Genomic DNA, 17,393 nt, shown 5'->3' with positions numbered 1-17,393 from the left:
GTTTAATGACATATCACAAACTCATGGGAATACAAGTACAAAGAAGAACACATATTGAAAAACGCCCTAATTTATCTTTTGCATTTTTGTCTGATATATGCTCAATAAATCTTTGCTTATACTTTCAAATTATACACTCTCCTGATAACCAGAAAAACTACCTCACACATTCTGTCAACATACTGTATGTGAACATTGCAAATACTATGATAATTGGATAGCCTAATATGGCATTTTTGATTAGCCTGACAAAAACGATGGTTAGTTTAGGTTTTTATTAGATAGGCTACTTCGTATTGATTTTTTGACTTTAGTGGAAATTAGTAATCTGTTTTTTTTGTGAGCTGCTTCGTCCTGAATGGCAGAAATAAATAAACATGAAATAAATAAGTCACAGTCTTAAGGTCTCATCATTTGGTCACAGTCTCATAATTTGGTTTGAGTCATTCATTTGAGTCATTAGATACATAGCCTGGCCTGTCATGTTCAGTACCTGTGTATCGACCAGAGTGAACCATCAATCCAGCCATTGTGAAATCAGTGTGGGTGTTTGCTGTAACATGTCCGCCCCCATACACAGAGGTTCACTTCCCCACTGCTGACAGAGTGTACCCTAGTAGGTCAGGACCTCCCTCTTTATTCTCATACCTGTCAATGAATAACAACAACAACAGACATTTCTAAATTTGGTTGGTCACAGTAGGTAAACAATGACTCTATCTGGATTAGTCACTCTTGGGATATGAAATAGAGCTTCGGGGAGAGACAGGAGATCAGTATCCGACACACAGACACAGAGTAGGAAAGATGAAGTTACTTTGCTTGTGCTTGCTCCTGGCGCCAACATGGGTAAGTGATCCCTTATCCCTTACTATACTTGGAAGAGATTAACTTCACAATCTGAATCCAAATTCAAATTGTGAAGTTATCATCCTAATGATTCACATTATTTGCCATTAATTGCCAGTAGCAGTATACGTTTTTTCTGACTGAAGGTTTAAGGGATTGAAGTGGTGAATATACCGACAGCACATGTTGAATAGAACGGGATATCTTCTTCACTCTTACTCTCTCTTCCAGGCCGCTGACATGGCAGCAATCGTAGACCCCAGGGGAGCTCGTCCGATGGAGCATGGCTACAAGGCTGACAAGTGTGCGACGGAGAAGGAGTGGCCATTTTGCACAGACGATGACTGGGTAGGCATTCTATCAGACCCAGATCAACACCTGCACAGATTCTATACATTTCCACATTCCATTGATAAACACTTGTGTTTTCTTTATTTATATGACTATACCCACTGTGTTATATACAATATAACTGACATGGGTACAGAACTGGCCGCTATCATTTTGATTTCCTTTAATCAATTAATCAGGTGACAGAGTTTTATTCCATATCAGTATAGGGCTATCATCAGTATTGGCATTTCTATGTAAGTGTAGTAAAATGTAGTAATATGGGAGATGTAAAACCGTAAAGGCCAATCTGGTCCTCATGTCTCTGGATGTGTCTTTCTGGGATCTAGGGCAGGAAATGTCCATCAGGCTGCCGAATCCAAGGCCTCCTGGATAAAACAGACCATGAGCTGATGACCAGAATCGATAAAATCCGCAGACTCCTTGGCGACTATGATCAGAAGTACCGCAGCACCGACCAGTCATCCAAGCAGACATATGACTACCTTCGTGATCGTCTCACCACCAGCTCAGGTAAGATTGGGACACACACACACACACACTCACAATCACATTCTCTCTCTCTCTCTCTCTCTCTCTCACCTGTACATACACACACACACACACACACACACACACACACACACACAGACACACACGTACACACACTCACGATCACATTCTCTCTCTCCCTCTCTCTCTCTCTCACATGTACACACACACACACACACACACTCACATGTACACGCACACACTCTCACACGCATACACACACACACAACATGCTCTCTCTCTTTGTCTCTCTCTCACACACACACACACACACACACTCACATGTACACACACACACTCACACGCATACACACACACACACACACACACACACACACACACACTCACATTCTCTCTCTCTATCTCTCTCTCTCTCTCACACACACTCTCACACGCATACACACACACACACACTCACATGCTCTCTCTCTTTCTCTCTCTCACACACACACACACATACACGTACACACACAAACGTGAATTGTGTGACTTAATAAAATCCACTTCATAACGTGAGTTAGCACATAGAAGCTGTAGCCTAGTGTATTTCAATAGGCGGCAGTTACTCACACACACATACTGACTGCACAGTGGCTCACATTCTCTCTCTCTCACACACACACACACAATCTCTCACACACACTCTCTCTCTCACACACACACACTCTCTCACACGCATACACACACATACACACACACACACACATACTCTTTCTCTCTCACACACACACACACACACTTTCACACGCATACACACACTCACACACACACAGACGCACGCATACACACACTCACACACACACAGACGCACGCATACACGCACACACACTCTCACACACACACACACACACACACACACGCATACACACACCCACACACACACACACACTGACTGCACAGTGGCTCTGACATTTCCATAGGAGCTGGATAACTCATGTGAGAGCTGATTTCTGTTTTGCTTTTGCTCCCCCCAAGGCAATGACAACAAGTACATGTCACTGGCTGACTCCCTCAGGCAGAACATTGTGGATGTGAAGATTAAGATTGAGCGTCAGCTGACCCTCCTAGAGGCCCTCAAGGCTCGTGTCAGAGACCAGGTCATTGAGATGCAGAGACTGGAGGTAAACAGTTGCATATGTACTGATTCACTAAATCCCATTGGTTAGTTTGTTGACCAATAGGCACAATTATTAATTTTTGGGGGTGTACATATTGACCATTATTTAGCCATGTCATTAAAGAATAATGAAGAATAGAAATTATCATAATTTAAACATAGTCTTTCCTCTCATTTGTCCAGTGTGTTTTCTTGTTTGTGCCTCTAAACCTAACTCTCGGTTTGCATGTATCCTTTCTGCACAGGTGGACATCGACATCAAGCTGCGCGCCTGCAAGGGTTCGTGTTCTGAGTACGCCGAGTTCAACGTAGACAGGGAGAGCTACGTGGCACTGGACAAGCAGATGGACCAGCTGGAGTCCATGAGGGTCAACAGCGTGGAAACGGTGTCCTCACTGCGGGTGATGAAGAGCCGTCCGCTGAAGGACGTGATCGTGCCGTCCATCTACAAGTCCGGGCTGACTGGCAAGCCGGAGGAGCAGAAGCAGTACTTCTCTGACGTCGGCCAGACCACGCTGATGCTGCAGGCCGAGGGGGCCACCGCCGACGCGCCTGCCACCGTCAGCAAGTTCCCAGGTACTTCTTCATCATCCTCTTCTTCATCCTCTTCTTCATCCTCTTCATCCTACCCCTCCTCCGAGTCCACATCTCGGACCACCACCCACACCATGAAATGCACCCGCACCGTGCGCAAAGTCACGACGCAAACCAAAGACGGGCCCGTGGAGAAGTATGAGACGGTTTCCTCTGGCGAAGGTTGCGAGGCTCTGGGAGGAGATGACCGTTCCAAGACGTCCTTAACTCAGGGAGGCGGTGCCGAGTTCGGTACTGGCGGTGGCGACCTCTTCAAGCAGTTGGGTGTTGGGTTTGGAGATTCGTCTTCCGCGTTTGGCAGCACAGGCTTCACCAAGACCTTGACTGGCTCCAGAACCAGCGGATCCACCAAGAGCACCAAATCTGGCTCGCTCTTTGGTGACGACTTTGGGGCATTCGGGCGCGGCGATGTGGACGACGACCTACCCGATATATTCGCCCGGAGCGGGAGGCCAGGAACTCAGTCCGGAGGAGCAATGGACAAAATCCCCACAGACTTAGAGTAATGGCTGACACTGGTTACAGCATTGCAGAATTAACGAGTGAACAAATATCATCCAGACAGCCGTTTTATTTTTGCACAAAATTTCTGATGGGGTATTGAAAACAGTCACATAAATGAAAATATTGGACTATGCTTCACGTACCGTCATACCTACATGGTCCAGGTTCGTTACCTACCAGATTTTAATTGACAAATGACAATATGGATGTCAGGGGAGTTAAGATAATGTAAACAGAATCTTCAACTACATTCATGGACAGGTAAATTGAATACAAATAAGTATAGCATATAGTGTTGAGAAAAAGACCTTCTGAAAATACTTTTGGAGAGTTGTTACTTCTGTGACTGTTATCAGTATTTCACTGTAGGTGGAAACCATGTGACACTGTGCACCTTATCAATAAAGAGGATGTTGTTCAATTAAGTTTGTTCTTTTCATCGTTAAGTGTTGTGTGATGTGGAACTATTTGGATGAAGGAACATAAATGTAGGTAGTAATGTGTAGCAGTTTACACAAAGACACACCTTAATATCACAACCACTTTTAGGTCCCTAATATTTGTTGATCATGCCACAAATATGTAGGCTAAAAAAATTCTGTTGGAGTATTATTTTATTGTGGATATAATAAAATGCAGTTTCCCTCACAATTTAGGGTTTTCATTCTGAGAAAATGATTAAATCTGTTAAACCACATAAACTTACCACAGTCCCATAAAACACTGGGCGCAAAATATAACTCTAAAAACCACAGGCAGTGATGATCCCCACAAAAAAATACAGGGGAAATAGAATTAATGGAGGAAAACAAACATTACAAACAACTTGGAATTAGTTCATCTTGTTGTGGCTGTTTGGATCTAGTTTAATTTATGTGCCAGGCAAAGTTGTACATTTATGAATTCTGCTCATTTAGTTCCCTGTAAGTTATTATCATTCCTACCACAACAATCATCATTTATTTACCTTTATGTACTTATAAAGCACAGGACACTGACTGAAGGCGTCATTAACACATTGTGATATCACATGGGAATGTTTCGTTTAAAAAATAGAACCGTACAAATACATAAAGGAATATAAATATAAATTCAAGTTTCCTGCTACATCTTTAGGGTATTTTGCTTGGAATTCTATATGTGAAAATAAACATCTCTTTTGGTCTATATGATTGTATGTGTTGCAGAGTGTAAGGCCTTGAAGAGAGACCATGCTCCCCTCAGACCTGGCTACCGCTATGGCACTGTTAGCGCTCGCTACGGCCGGTGCCTTAGGAGGCCCTCGTATCCTCTGTGTTCAGACGATGAGTGGGTGAGCCGGAATGTTTCTTTTTGCCTTTATTTGGATAAGACAGTGAAGACTGACAGGAAATGATTGGGAGAGAAAGATTGGGAGTGGGATCGGAATGACTTGAAATGACTGAAACACGGGTCAGATTCGGACCCGGGTCCCCGTGGACAATTGGACCTGTGGATGGTTGGGATGCTGCCACTTACGCCAGAGCTCCCCCATCAGCCTTTGTGTTAAAGGTACCGCCTGCAATTCTGATTCAATACATTGAATTTTTGTCAAATTCATCTTTTTGCTCCTCACGATCCTCTAGATGTCCGTTCTGTGGGTGCACTCAAAAACACTCCGATGTCCGCACGCAGTTCTGGCTCTTTTAATAGGGAACCAATTAAGTGGCTCAAACCGAGAAATACACTATTCCAACCTATGAGGAACACAGAAGGGAGTGGTGTAATTTGGTTGGCAGTTGAGCTCAAATATCAAACTTTTGCCAAACGTGTGCTCCATTTATACATAAAGATGTGTTCCATTTTCATGGAAGATGTATTTCCATGGCTTTTGTAGATTATAGTACACAATATGGCTAAGTCAAGGAGTTGCATTTCAAGTTAATTGCACATCACATTATAGAAGCTTCTCTGAAGTGACTTCAATACACTGGATATGGTACCAGTGCTGACACTTTACCTATCACCTGACCCTTGACCTGGATGTTGTTAGTGCTGTGGCAGACCAAGGGCACAGGGAGATAAGAAAGAGACAAAGTACATGGATTAGTTTAAACCAGACCTCTCTCTCTTTCTGTCCCAACCTTTTTAATAGTGCATAATGCATAACAACTATGCAGTAAGGCGGTTAATAGTGTTGAGTAATGCATGCCGTTGAGTTCGGTAGCATTGTGTTTTTTGTGTAAATTGTACTTAATAAATCCATGTATTTTTACTTGTTACCACTGAAAATGACCTAACATACCCAACATAATCGAACATTGAACATTTTGATATATCCTCTGTTATACTGTTAAATTATGTTAATTAATTAAAAACGGGATTCTAAAAGCAAAGCACAATTTCAACACTTTCCATCTCATGAAACAGTCCTGAATCTTACATTGTTTGCATAACCCAAACACACCTCCATTTAATCTCCATTTGTGGACAGACTGAGAAATGTCCATCTGGCTGTCGACTGGAGGGTCTGATAGATGCCACAGAGATCGCCATCCAGAGACGCCTGGGGCAGATCTGTTCAGTGGCTCAGGGGTATCAGAATGCCATCACTTCAGCCTTGCTTATGAACACAGCTGTGTACTACTCCCACCGCAAAATCATTGTCAAAAACTATGGTGTGTGTTTCTACTCCACTTGCAGTTGTATCACATTTTATTGTATTCTATTCTTCATAATATACCATGTATTCATGTTGAATTGTACAATGTACATGGACATTGATTTGTTTGATATTTAATTTAGTATTTGTACTATTTGTATTAATTTATGTTGTATAATTTATAATTATATTGTATAAATATGATGCCAAGTGTGGTATAATATTGAGTTTCATAACTTTGTTTTGGGTTTTTAATTTTAAATTATGAAGTGAAATCCTTGAACATCTTTGGGCAGTTGCTGAGCTGAGATATGCAGAGACGTTTGAGGAACTTCAGAGGAACCTGACCCTCCTGCAGAGACGCTCCACGGATCTCTCCAGACAGCTCCAGAAGCTGCACGGCCTCGTCCGGCAACAGATTCACGACATGCTACGGACTGAGGTGTGTGTGTGTATGTCTGTGTGTGTGTGTGAGTTTGTGTGTCAACCTGTGTTTGTGTGTGTTTGTGTGTGTGTGTGTGTGTGTGTGTGTGTGTGTGTGTGTGTGTGTGTGTGTGTGTGTGTGAGTTTGTGTGTCAACCTGTGTTTGTGTGTTTTTGTGTGTGTGTGTGTGTGTGTGTGTGTGCATGTGTTTATGTGTGTTTGTGTGTGTTTGTGTGTGTGTGTGTGTGTGTGTGTGTGTGTGTGTGTGTGTGTGTGTGTGTGCATGTGTTTACGTGTGTTTGTGTGTGTGTGTTTGTGTGTGTGTGTGTGTGTGTGTGTGTGTTTGTATATGTATGTGTGTGATTAGGTATTACAGAGAGTGTCATTTTTATAATGTTAATGATGTTAATGATAAAGATATTAGAGAACCTAGATGACTGAATGTTCCCACTGCCCCTGAGTTCCAGGCAATCTCTATTTGTGATGTTCTTGTGTTTTCTGTGTACTCAGTGCAGACATACCACCTTTGAACTGATTACTTAACTTGATTTCTTCATGTTATTGGCTCTTCAGGTGGACATTGACATCAAAATTCGAGCTTGCCATGGGTCGTGCAAACACACCTTTGTCCATCGCATCGACCATGAAGCCTACGCAGACATGGAGAATGAGCTGGCCAAATTTAACCTCTTAACTGCCAAGAAAGCCATATTCCCCGCCGACATAAGGAAGCTCAACTTGGAGCCACTGATCCGTCCTCCCATCTCCCTGTCTTACAGAGGCATCCCGATAGTCCGCAAGGAGTTCCTGACGCAGTTTGAAGACATCGACTTGAACCAAGTGGTTTTAGAGGAACTTTTCAATGACTTTGACCTGGAAGACTGAAAATCTGATTTTCACACCAGTTAGGCAAAAGCTGACTACCTCAAAAACTACCTCTGCATTCTTTGTGTCAAAGATGTCTGAATCATCAGGCCCATATTTTCTGTTACCACACCATGTTTATCTATATCATATGTTTACTGTGGAGGTCGGTTGGTGCATCACAGCGGAGTGCAAACGAGTGTCTATGTAAGTTCACTGCTTTCCATGAACCTGAATGTAGTGTTGTTTGTTTTTTTGTAGTGATATGTCTGCAAATATTTGTTAAATGAAAAATTCATAATGAATTGTGAGTTCTGTTTTTCTTTTTTTCTGTGGTTCTGGACAGGAGGGGGGGGTCGCTGGTCAGGGGGGGGGGGGGGGGGGGTCGCTGGTCATGGGCTGATGGGACAGTGGACAGACCAGAGCAAACAAAACTGATGAGACCACCCACAGGCCCTGATCTGGCTCTGATCTGGCCCTGATCTGGCTCTGATCTGGCTCTGGATTCAGATGATCTATGCCATACCAGTGGCAGATCCTTCTCTAGAGTTCCCTGCTGTCTGCCATAATAAAATGTGTCACAGCTAAAGATGGTGTAGATATTTAGAAACCCTTTCTTTCATATTTCTGTTGTGCAGTGGTGTCACCAAGTATATGTATTCAACATAAAGAAAGACTGTAATGATTAAAATTGAAGTCTCAAGGACTTCCGGCATACAATTTCAGAAAGCCTAAAAGTGGGAAGTTCAAACCAGGAACAAGGAATAACAAGACACTAACAGCCCACCAAGGGAATGGGATAATTTGATCATTTGACCTCATGTCTTAAGATAAAACTGGGTACCCTTACAGATATAAATCTGACTTTGCATTTCAGTTGTTCTTTTTCTAAGTCATAAAAAATGGAAACACATAGAAACAAACGCTTCATGAAAGATACTTATTTATCTTTAATGCAAGTCTGTTAATAGTAAGTTTTAATATGTTTGCACTGTGTTGTTTTGTTGGGTTTTTTCTAGTTTTTTTATAATTATCTGGTCTGGTCCACATTTTCAGGGGATAATATTTAAGTATTTCATTTGATTTCACCGCTTTTTAAAGAAGTTGAAAAGGCAATACAAATATTTTGTGAGAGACTTTAATGAGTGTGAGTCTTGATTTTCCACTTTGAACACACACAAGTTTATATCTTCAGCATCATGTTACTGTACAGCATGAAAAACAATGTTAATGCGAATCGCTGAGGAGCTTTTCTCTGCTTTATAAACCTCATTTAATATCATCAACAGTTCCGAAACAACTGTGATCAATAATCAATGTATTTTGCTATAATAAATATAACACAACTGGAAAATCTATCACCTAAATTTTATCTTTTTCTCAGCATTTTTTTTGGCTGCATGTCCAGTCTGGTCTCCATCTTCTTCAGAGAGCACACATGTGCAGGTGTTCATTGTTGAAAGACCCGTCTCTCCTCACACTTTGCATGTCGACCCAACATCCCTCAGTGTCTCTGAGCACTGTGTGTTCGCTTGCCACTACTGCTGGAAGAACGGTCTGATCTTCATGCACATAGACTTCAGAGAGTACCAGGATCCCTTCCAGTTCATCCACACCATGCCATCGTCTGTGCCGTGCTTGGCCATGTACTTGGTGTAGGATCCTCCCCAGTAGTATCGGCCGTTGGGATTGGCCGAGTGACATCGATGGTACCACCAGCCGCCGCCGTCTTCTTTGGAGCACTGTTTCATGGGGTCACCAGGGACCCTGAACACATAGAGGGTAAGACACAGAGGAGTCAAGACAAGAAACGTCCAGCACCATGATTTGGTGAGTTCTTGTGATCTTACTGACTGATGGTGATGTGTTATAGTGAGTATATGCAGCCTTCTGCAGTGTAAGAATTAGAGTAAATAATATGTTATACATATTAGAGGAGAACTGCACATCACCATGCTATGTGTCAGCTATGCTATGTGTCTACTATGCTATGTGTTCTACAGGTTGTCTTGAGAAACATTTAGTTGGATGCCATTTCTTAGAGCCTTTAGTTCAGTGCGAGAAATTATCTTCTGCTAAGCAGAAATATATGTAGATCAATGCCAGCTAGTCTAATTACAACTAAGTCAAAATAACTAACTAAGCATGAATGTTGGTATTCTTCACATGGCCAAATAAACTATGGTGGCAAAGAAGCAATGGTCTTGCTTGTCTAAATGCTTTTGCATTGCATTGTTGTTGCATTGTGTTCCTGCGTGGACAGACTGCGCTCACCATTTGTCGTTGTCACGGTCGTATGTGCTGAACATCATGCCGTTGTGAATGGTCATGGTGCGGTTCTCCCCAAACAGCTCCGTGGCGCCAGTCAGCAGGGTGTCACCCGCTGTGCCAGAATAGCCGTCGATGGACAAGATGTAGTTGGAGGTCTCGCCCTGCACGGTGAACTGCTGGTACCGTGCCTGGGTCTTGGCACCTGTCCAGTCTTCCATATCAAAAAGAATCTCAGTAGGGCCCATCTTGGTGAGCTGGCTGATGCGGTCATTGCCAAGCCAGTACTCTCCTGCAAGACAAGCAGAATATATCCACATGGACGTTTGTCTCACTTTTTGTCTCGAATTGAATGGTTTTGGGTTTAGAATATTAAGATGTGGTGTTACTGTAACATATGAAGAATAAGAGGTCCTATTTCTTCTTGGATTGAATGCCCATACCTGGAGTATTGCAGTACTTTTTGCCTGTGTCAAAAGCAATGTTTCCAAAACCTCTCCTGTATTCGTCCCAGCGACGGCCGAAATCCACACTACCATCCATACGGTTCTGGATAGTAGTCCAGCCTGTGAATGGACAACAAGTACATGTGGATTGCGAACAAAATAAGGAAAAAAACATCAACATCACAAATCTACACACTAAACTACAGTCCAATCCAAAGAAGCACTACGAAGAGGTAGTAATCACGACACACAACTGACCTCCATCGAGTGTGGTCTGGTCGCAGTACACCCTGTAGGGCTTGAAGAATGAGTCGGGCCGGATGTAGTACATCTGGGACTCGGTGCCGCCTTTGCGGAAGATGTCCTCGCACTCCTTGCCGGACACGACAGGGATGGGGCAGGAGACGGTGCACTGTGTCGTGCACTTATCCCGTTGGGCCACGAGGGCCGTGTTCACACGAAGAATCTTGGTCCTAATTGACTGCAGGATGCCCTGCAGGATACGGATGTTGCTGGGGAAGTTAGTATTCACGGCCTCCTTGATGAAGGCATGCTGAGACTCAATATCGTTGGTGTACTCGCCGACCAGCTGCCCGTTGCCTGGTGACAGCAAACAGAAGAAAAAGGTGGAAAAGGCAAAGACATGAAGTGTGGTGAGACACTTTGAGCTCTACATTGGTGTAAGTTTCAGTGAGCTGTTCATATCCACTTCATGGCAATTTTCATCTTGCGTATGTAAATTAAACCATTTCAAGGTGTATGTTGAGCCAACAGAGGAACCAGCTAGTGTTATTTGTTGGAACTTTACAAGTTTACAAGGGATTGGTTTAAGAATCTTCCATCGTGGAAGTGTGGTGTTCAGCTGGGCTAGGACAGCTTTTGATCTTACCGTCCGTCACTTTCTGGCGCTCACGCAGTTCGTCAGACAATCCATCTATGTATCTGGAGACAGAGTTGGTGTTGCGGCTAAGCTCGTCCACGCTTCTCTTCAGATCGGCCACGGTAGGTTTGATGTTACGCTCTTGTTTCCTAACGGTGTCCTTCAGCTCACAGCCAGTGGGACAGATCACGCCCTTAACAAAACCAAAGGAGAAGAGAAGCCATTTTAAAATGCTCAGAACCAAGGGAGAGGAAAACCTTATAATCCTTAGAACCTAAGAACCTTCGATTCTTAACGTGCCCAGGTAATGGCAATACAACTTTACGGGATACAGCATACAGCTACTGAATAGTAAACATCACCTTGTTTTGTTGAAGCTCACTGTTAGTAAACACATTGCACAAGTGACAAAATGCTATTGATCTAAATTCAATTTGAATCTGAGAGAGTTACTTAGATCCTATTCAGGGCAAGGCTAAAATTGCAGTTTTGACTGTCCTCGTGGCCTTGACCAACATTAATAAATCAAATCAATGAATCAATCAAATAAACTAATATAAACACTCTCACCATTTGCTTTGAAGCGTGAGTACAACCTCCTGCATCTGGCTGCTCAACACTCTCCTCTTCCACTGGTGTCACTGGTGCAGCTGTTGGTCTCCCGCGGTAACGGCCACGACCGGAGACGGGAGGGGGTGCGCCACCACTCGGCACGTAAGCATCGCGACCTCTAGAGCTTGGCCGGTGACCTCTGGGATCAATTGCTGTGGTCTACAAGAGGACAGGACAGAGCAGAGGAGTTGTTTGGGACAGATACTGTTTTTGCCCTACCATACTACTTACTACATACTCTATATTCTCTGTAGTCTATAGTTTACGGTATTTTTTGTTTACATTTAAACAGCATCAGTATGAAAAAATGTAATCTATCAAATTATTTTGTCTAGTCTTTCTGCAACATACAAATCAGCATTGCTGTACAACCATTACAAATAGTATGGCTCTGGTATTTCTACCAAACAGAAATGAGAAAAGCCACACAGTTAATAGTGAAATGAGAGAGTATCTTGTAGCCTACTAATAAGCAGGAAAGACCAGTGATCACACACTGATAATCAAAAATATTCAAAAACTTACCCCTTTATCCTTTGGGTCCTGTTGGAGATGAGAGACATATTTTTAGTTGAAAATAGATGTTAAATTATTATACATGCATATTTTTTAGACAGATTTGGAATACCAAAATCATAGAGACTTAAAGTTTGGTTCTATGCAACACATTACGTTAACATTATAGTAGTAATTGTAAGGAAAATGTTTGTAACACTAACAGTATGCGACCATTTGAAATTTACATTTACCAAAATATTTAGAAAAATGACTTTACGGGCACATACTGACCAAGTCATAGTCGTCGTACTCCAGCACATCAGCCAAGGACGCACTGATGCACAGGCAAAGCACTAGTAATGTCTTCATTTTGCCTGCCGTGAGGCTCTGGATTCAATACCCCTTCAGTGCCGAGACCCTGCTATATATACCCTATACCCAAAGGCCCCCTCCCACTTCATGGCGTGGGTGATCTTCTTCACAGAGGTGGATGATTAACCTCAGGTGATCACTCATCGTTCTCTTGTTTTATTTAGTTTGAGTCAGGGCTCTGCATAGCTTTTGGGAAATGTTGAGATTCATTTGTTGTCGATGAAGTCTTTGTACTTGAATGTATGAAGTCAGTATAGGGAAATGCATGATGGTTTTTGACAACAGTGAGGCAAAAATGACCTTGGAGCTTTCTCAAGATAAAATTGAAAATTGTTTAAACTATTTCAATAGCTTTAAGTCTGACTGGCCTCTCTTTTCAGCTTAGTTTACCATTGTTGAATTACATTTCATTGACACTGATAATGCCATTATTTTTCATGTGTTGAACTGTCATTCCATATTCATTACTTTATGTTTTCAGGTAAGCTGTGTGCAGATCAACTGCATTTAAAAGTTACGCAAGTCAAGCAGGTCATTTTAGTGGCAGGCAGTTGGTCTATGACCCAATCAATTCTGAAGGGTTGACCAACACAAACTGCTGTGAGTCAGACAGTGACACTGAACTAGAAAAACAAACGGATAGAGTTTGCTCCCGAATTAGTTTATTTAATGTTCCTTTAAGCCTGATTGCCACTTGTTTGCCTTTTCCTTGGTCCTCCCCCGCAGTACAAATATAGAGATTGGAAATGTAATGGACGGACTGTGGTCAGCGGGTGGGGGATAATCTTTAATCATTATGCTTCGTGTGTGTGTGTGTGTGTGTGTGTGTGTGTGTGTGCATAGCCAAACATTTGAATATAATTTTTTAAAGTTGTGATTTTTTTTCTCCCGATTTTACTCCCCAGGCTTGGTGTTATTATCATGTTGCATGGTTCTTTTTGGATGTAGCCATGTCAGTAATGCCAATCACTGCTGCTGGCTAAATTTCCCTCAGACTATGTGTATCTGTTGACAAGAAACAAAAAGCAGGCAGAAAAAAGAATGTGTTTTCAAACTTTATTGGTTTTATATTTTAAATATGATGCGTGTGTGTCACTATTGTGTGTGTTTGTGGATGTGAGTGTGAGTGTGTGTGAGTGTGTGTGTGTGTGTGTTTACTAGTTTGTTTCATTCAATGAAGTAATAGTATTGTAATTAGTAATAGTATTGATCCGTCCTGTAGTACTCTCCCCAACCCATTACTCTCCTTCCTCCAGCCCTGACCCACTCGTTCCTCTGCCACTCTTCAAAGAAACGTCTTCTTTCCTCATCCTCTCGCCCTCCTCTCACTGGTCTCTGCATCTCGCCAACTCTCTCTCCCCTTCTCCCCTGTCCGTTTCTCCAGTGGTCTGTACCCGTCGTGCATCTCCAGTCACGTTGCGCCGGAACTTGACTCCTTTGCCAACGTCTTGGATAAGTTCCACTCCCGCTCACCATCTCCACTCTCCGCTCTCTTTCTCTTAATGTGTTCTGCACGTGTCCCACCATCTCTCCCCACCTCTCCTCTCCTCTCTCTTGCCTGTAATGTTCTTGTGTTCGTCTGCTTCTGTGCCTAACTCCTGTGTCTCTCCTGTCGTACATCCTGTATCCTTCATTCTCATCCCACCACTGAGGCGGCACGCCGCTCTCCCACTCCTCTCTCGGCTGTCTATCTCTCTGTGGTTTGTATCTCTCTCCACGTCTCTCCACTCCTCTCTCCTGTCTGTGTGTGTATCTTCCTCTGCCCCTGTGTCTGTTGGCAAACTCCTGTTGATTTCCCCTCTTCCAGTCTCTCCTTTGTCCTGCTTGGACTCTTGTGTTCTTCTTACACATCAGTCCTGGTGCTCCATGCTTCTCCTCTCTCCTCATTCCTTCGCATGTTTTGCACCTTTCTTGGACACTCCCACACTTGGGACACTTGTAGACTTGTTCCTGTTTGTGTGTACGTCTTTCTCCGTCGCTGTCCCGGTTGTCAAACTCCTGCTGATTTTTGTTCTCCCTGTGCTGATTTTGTCCCAGCTCCTCTTCAGTTTTCTCAGGCAGTGGTTCAGCGCTCGTCTCACCTTGCTTACATTTTTTACCTCCTTTGCCAGCTCTTTTGGCCCTCCTTGTTTTCCTCTTTTTCTTGACCTCTTGAGTGTCATCTCTCCCATCTGAAAACATTTTTATTCATAGAATGCATTTAGAATTTCAAAATTAATTTTGAATTTAGTCTCTGTGATGAGGTATAAATAATCACCACAGAGCTTCTTCACTTGACAACAACACTTTAAACAAAGAATATACAAAACAGAGATGGTAATAAGATGTTTGACAGAGACTGTTTTAGGCCTACATAGACCAACTCCCAAATCCCACATTGTTATTTTAATCGTTCACCCTCCAGTACTCATACTCACTGGTCTTTTCATCACTGGTATCCACCTCTTCTTCTGTTTTGTCCACTTTATTTGGGGTCACTGTAAAATCACATCCAACAGATATGATTCAGTGAAGTTCATACAATCTTAGTCAGTAATTGTTCAAATCATCCCTTGTGCGATACTCACATTCAGTGATCTTCTCTTTGCTGGCAACCACCTCTTCTTCGGCTTTGTCCACTTCAGTTTGAATGACTAAAATCACATCCAAATGTCATGATTTGGTGAAGTTCATACAAACTTCAGTGAAGTTATTATTCTGTGTCTTACCTCATCTATCTATCTGTCTATCTATCTATCTATCTATCTATCTATCTATCTATCTATCTATCTATCTATTACCATAATGTACTCTTTCAGTCATCTGTCTGTCAGTATCATGTTTGACAATTCACATCCTTCGCCTCATCCTTACCCATTGCATCCTTTTCTTCCTCCATCTCTCTCTCCTCCACCATCTTCTTCCTTGTTTCCTTTTCTTTCTTGCTTTCCTCCTCGGACATATCATCCTCTCTGACTCTCTCATCCTTCTTGTCCTCCTCCATCAGCGCCTCCTCCTTTTCTATGTCTTCAGTATTTACGTCCTTCTGTACCTGGTGCATTCTTTCCTCCTCTGCCTCCACATCCATTTCATCTTTCTGCTCCTCATTTTTGTTCTGCATCAGGACATCGTTCTCCATCTCTTCCTCTTCCTTTATCTCCTCCATTTCCTCCTTTTTCTCCTCCACCCTCACCTCCATGTTGTCTTTCACCTTCTCATCAATGCCCTCCTCCCCCCTTTCCTCATCTCTCTCTTCCTTTTCCTCTCTCCTCATCTCCACCTCCTCATTCTCCACCTTCTCATCCTTTCTCTCACCCCCATCCTCCACTCCTATTGTCCCCCTTGCCTTCTCCTTGTCCTTCTCCTCTTTCACACTCCCTTCAACTTCCTCCTCTTCCTTTGTTTTTTTTCCTGTCTTCTCATTCTCCCCCTCCTCCCGTCTCTCCTCTGCAAGTTCACTGTTTTTCTCTTTCCCCTCTTCTTTATCATCCCTTTCATTTACATCCATCTGTTCCTCTCTCTCCCCATCCATTTCTCCTCTCGCCTCACTTCCTCCATCCTGCTCAGATAGTTCTTCTTCTTCTCCACCCTTCACCACCACATCCATTTTCTCCTGTCTCTCCTTCTCCTCCTTCTCTGTTTTATTCTTCACAGCCAAGGTCTTTTTAGAGTTTTCCAAATCAATGGTCCTCATTTCTCTCATCAGAAGTTTTCTATATTCCCTCCTCAATTTCTTCTCACTCTTGTATTTCTTTCTTCCCCCGTCTTCACATACTTTCACACCCAAAGCTTCTAATTCTTCTCTCAGGTCTTGTGAGGTGAGATTTTTCAGTCTCTCTTTCCTTTCTTGAAGACTTTCCCATTTCTCCACCCCCTCTTCCCCGTACAGTTCCTCAGGAATCTCCTCGTCCTGCTGCGCTCCGCAACACTTTAGAAAAGCCAAAACTCTCATGCTCACACATGCACCAGCAACCACACAATCCTGGCAACCTCTACAATGCTTCAGCAAAGAGTGAACATGAAGTCAAATCCACATGGAGTGATTCTCTATGACATCGTGATCGTTGCTGGGCATCCTTTATTACATAAGTAATAGTGTGATTACATTCACGGTTACTGTAACCAGGTGGGCAAAACAACAAAGTAAAGAACCTCATACGACACATGGACATAAGAATCACTTCAAGAAAAAAAAAACAGAGTATGAAAAACAAAGTGTGTAAAGTGCACAGTAATACTGAGTAACACTGTCCATACATCATGCCTTTAGAATTATATAAGTAAGGGATAACGTATTGTTCGCCAGTCAGTGTAGGGAAATAAATCCCGCCAGGACGAACAGGACATTGGGATGGCCCATTCAATTAAGTGGAACTTTACATGGAACATTACGAGGATCCGTAAAATAATCATTATAAGTTGAGAAGCATTTTCAATTTTGACCATTACACTACTTAGCTTATTTAAGCCCTCGTTTTCTTCGTT

General features: G+C 42.8%; 4 protein-coding genes across 4 annotated transcripts; 2 read left to right on the top strand and 2 right to left on the bottom strand.

Annotated features, from left to right (window-relative positions):
• The first annotated feature begins 690 nt into the window (after positions 1 to 690).
• fga (fibrinogen alpha chain) lies at positions 691 to 4,371 on the top strand. Its single transcript, XM_012832816.3, has 5 exons — positions 691 to 849; positions 1,081 to 1,197; positions 1,530 to 1,713; positions 2,707 to 2,852; positions 3,094 to 4,371. The coding sequence occupies exons 1-5, from the start codon at positions 808 to 810 to the stop codon at positions 3,946 to 3,948; spliced, it is 1,344 nt and encodes a 447-aa protein (XP_012688270.2). The 5' UTR covers positions 691 to 807; the 3' UTR covers positions 3,949 to 4,371.
• Positions 4,372 to 4,505: 134 nt separating this feature from the next.
• Positions 4,506 to 8,158, top strand: LOC105904843 (fibrinogen alpha chain). The gene is made up of 4 exons (XM_012832781.3): positions 4,506 to 5,258; positions 6,399 to 6,582; positions 6,863 to 7,008; positions 7,563 to 8,158. The coding sequence occupies exons 1-4, from the start codon at positions 5,115 to 5,117 to the stop codon at positions 7,872 to 7,874; spliced, it is 786 nt and encodes a 261-aa protein (XP_012688235.2). The 5' UTR covers positions 4,506 to 5,114; the 3' UTR covers positions 7,875 to 8,158.
• Positions 8,159 to 8,975: 817 nt separating this feature from the next.
• Positions 8,976 to 13,001, bottom strand: fgb (fibrinogen beta chain). The gene is made up of 8 exons (XM_012832820.3): positions 12,849 to 13,001; positions 12,585 to 12,602; positions 12,018 to 12,218; positions 11,457 to 11,640; positions 10,826 to 11,167; positions 10,565 to 10,687; positions 10,128 to 10,413; positions 8,976 to 9,620 (listed from the first exon to the last, which is right to left on the bottom strand). The coding sequence occupies exons 1-8, from the start codon at positions 12,924 to 12,926 to the stop codon at positions 9,392 to 9,394; spliced, it is 1,461 nt and encodes a 486-aa protein (XP_012688274.2). The 5' UTR covers positions 12,927 to 13,001; the 3' UTR covers positions 8,976 to 9,391.
• A 778-nt stretch (positions 13,002 to 13,779) lies between these two features.
• On the bottom strand, positions 13,780 to 17,287 carry LOC116224646 (trichohyalin-like). The gene is made up of 4 exons (XM_031585062.2): positions 15,783 to 17,287; positions 15,497 to 15,562; positions 15,347 to 15,406; positions 13,780 to 15,100 (listed from the first exon to the last, which is right to left on the bottom strand). The coding sequence occupies exons 1-4, from the start codon at positions 16,858 to 16,860 to the stop codon at positions 14,124 to 14,126; spliced, it is 2,181 nt and encodes a 726-aa protein (XP_031440922.2). The 5' UTR covers positions 16,861 to 17,287; the 3' UTR covers positions 13,780 to 14,123.
• Between the last annotated feature and the right edge of the window lie 106 nt (positions 17,288 to 17,393).

Source organism: Clupea harengus, chromosome 18 (genome assembly GCF_900700415.2).
Source record: "Clupea harengus chromosome 18, Ch_v2.0.2, whole genome shotgun sequence".
NCBI lineage: Eukaryota > Metazoa > Chordata > Actinopteri > Clupeiformes > Clupeidae > Clupea > Clupea harengus.
The sequence above is the reverse complement of the archived record's forward strand: the minus strand, read 5'-3'. Positions and strand labels throughout refer to the sequence as shown.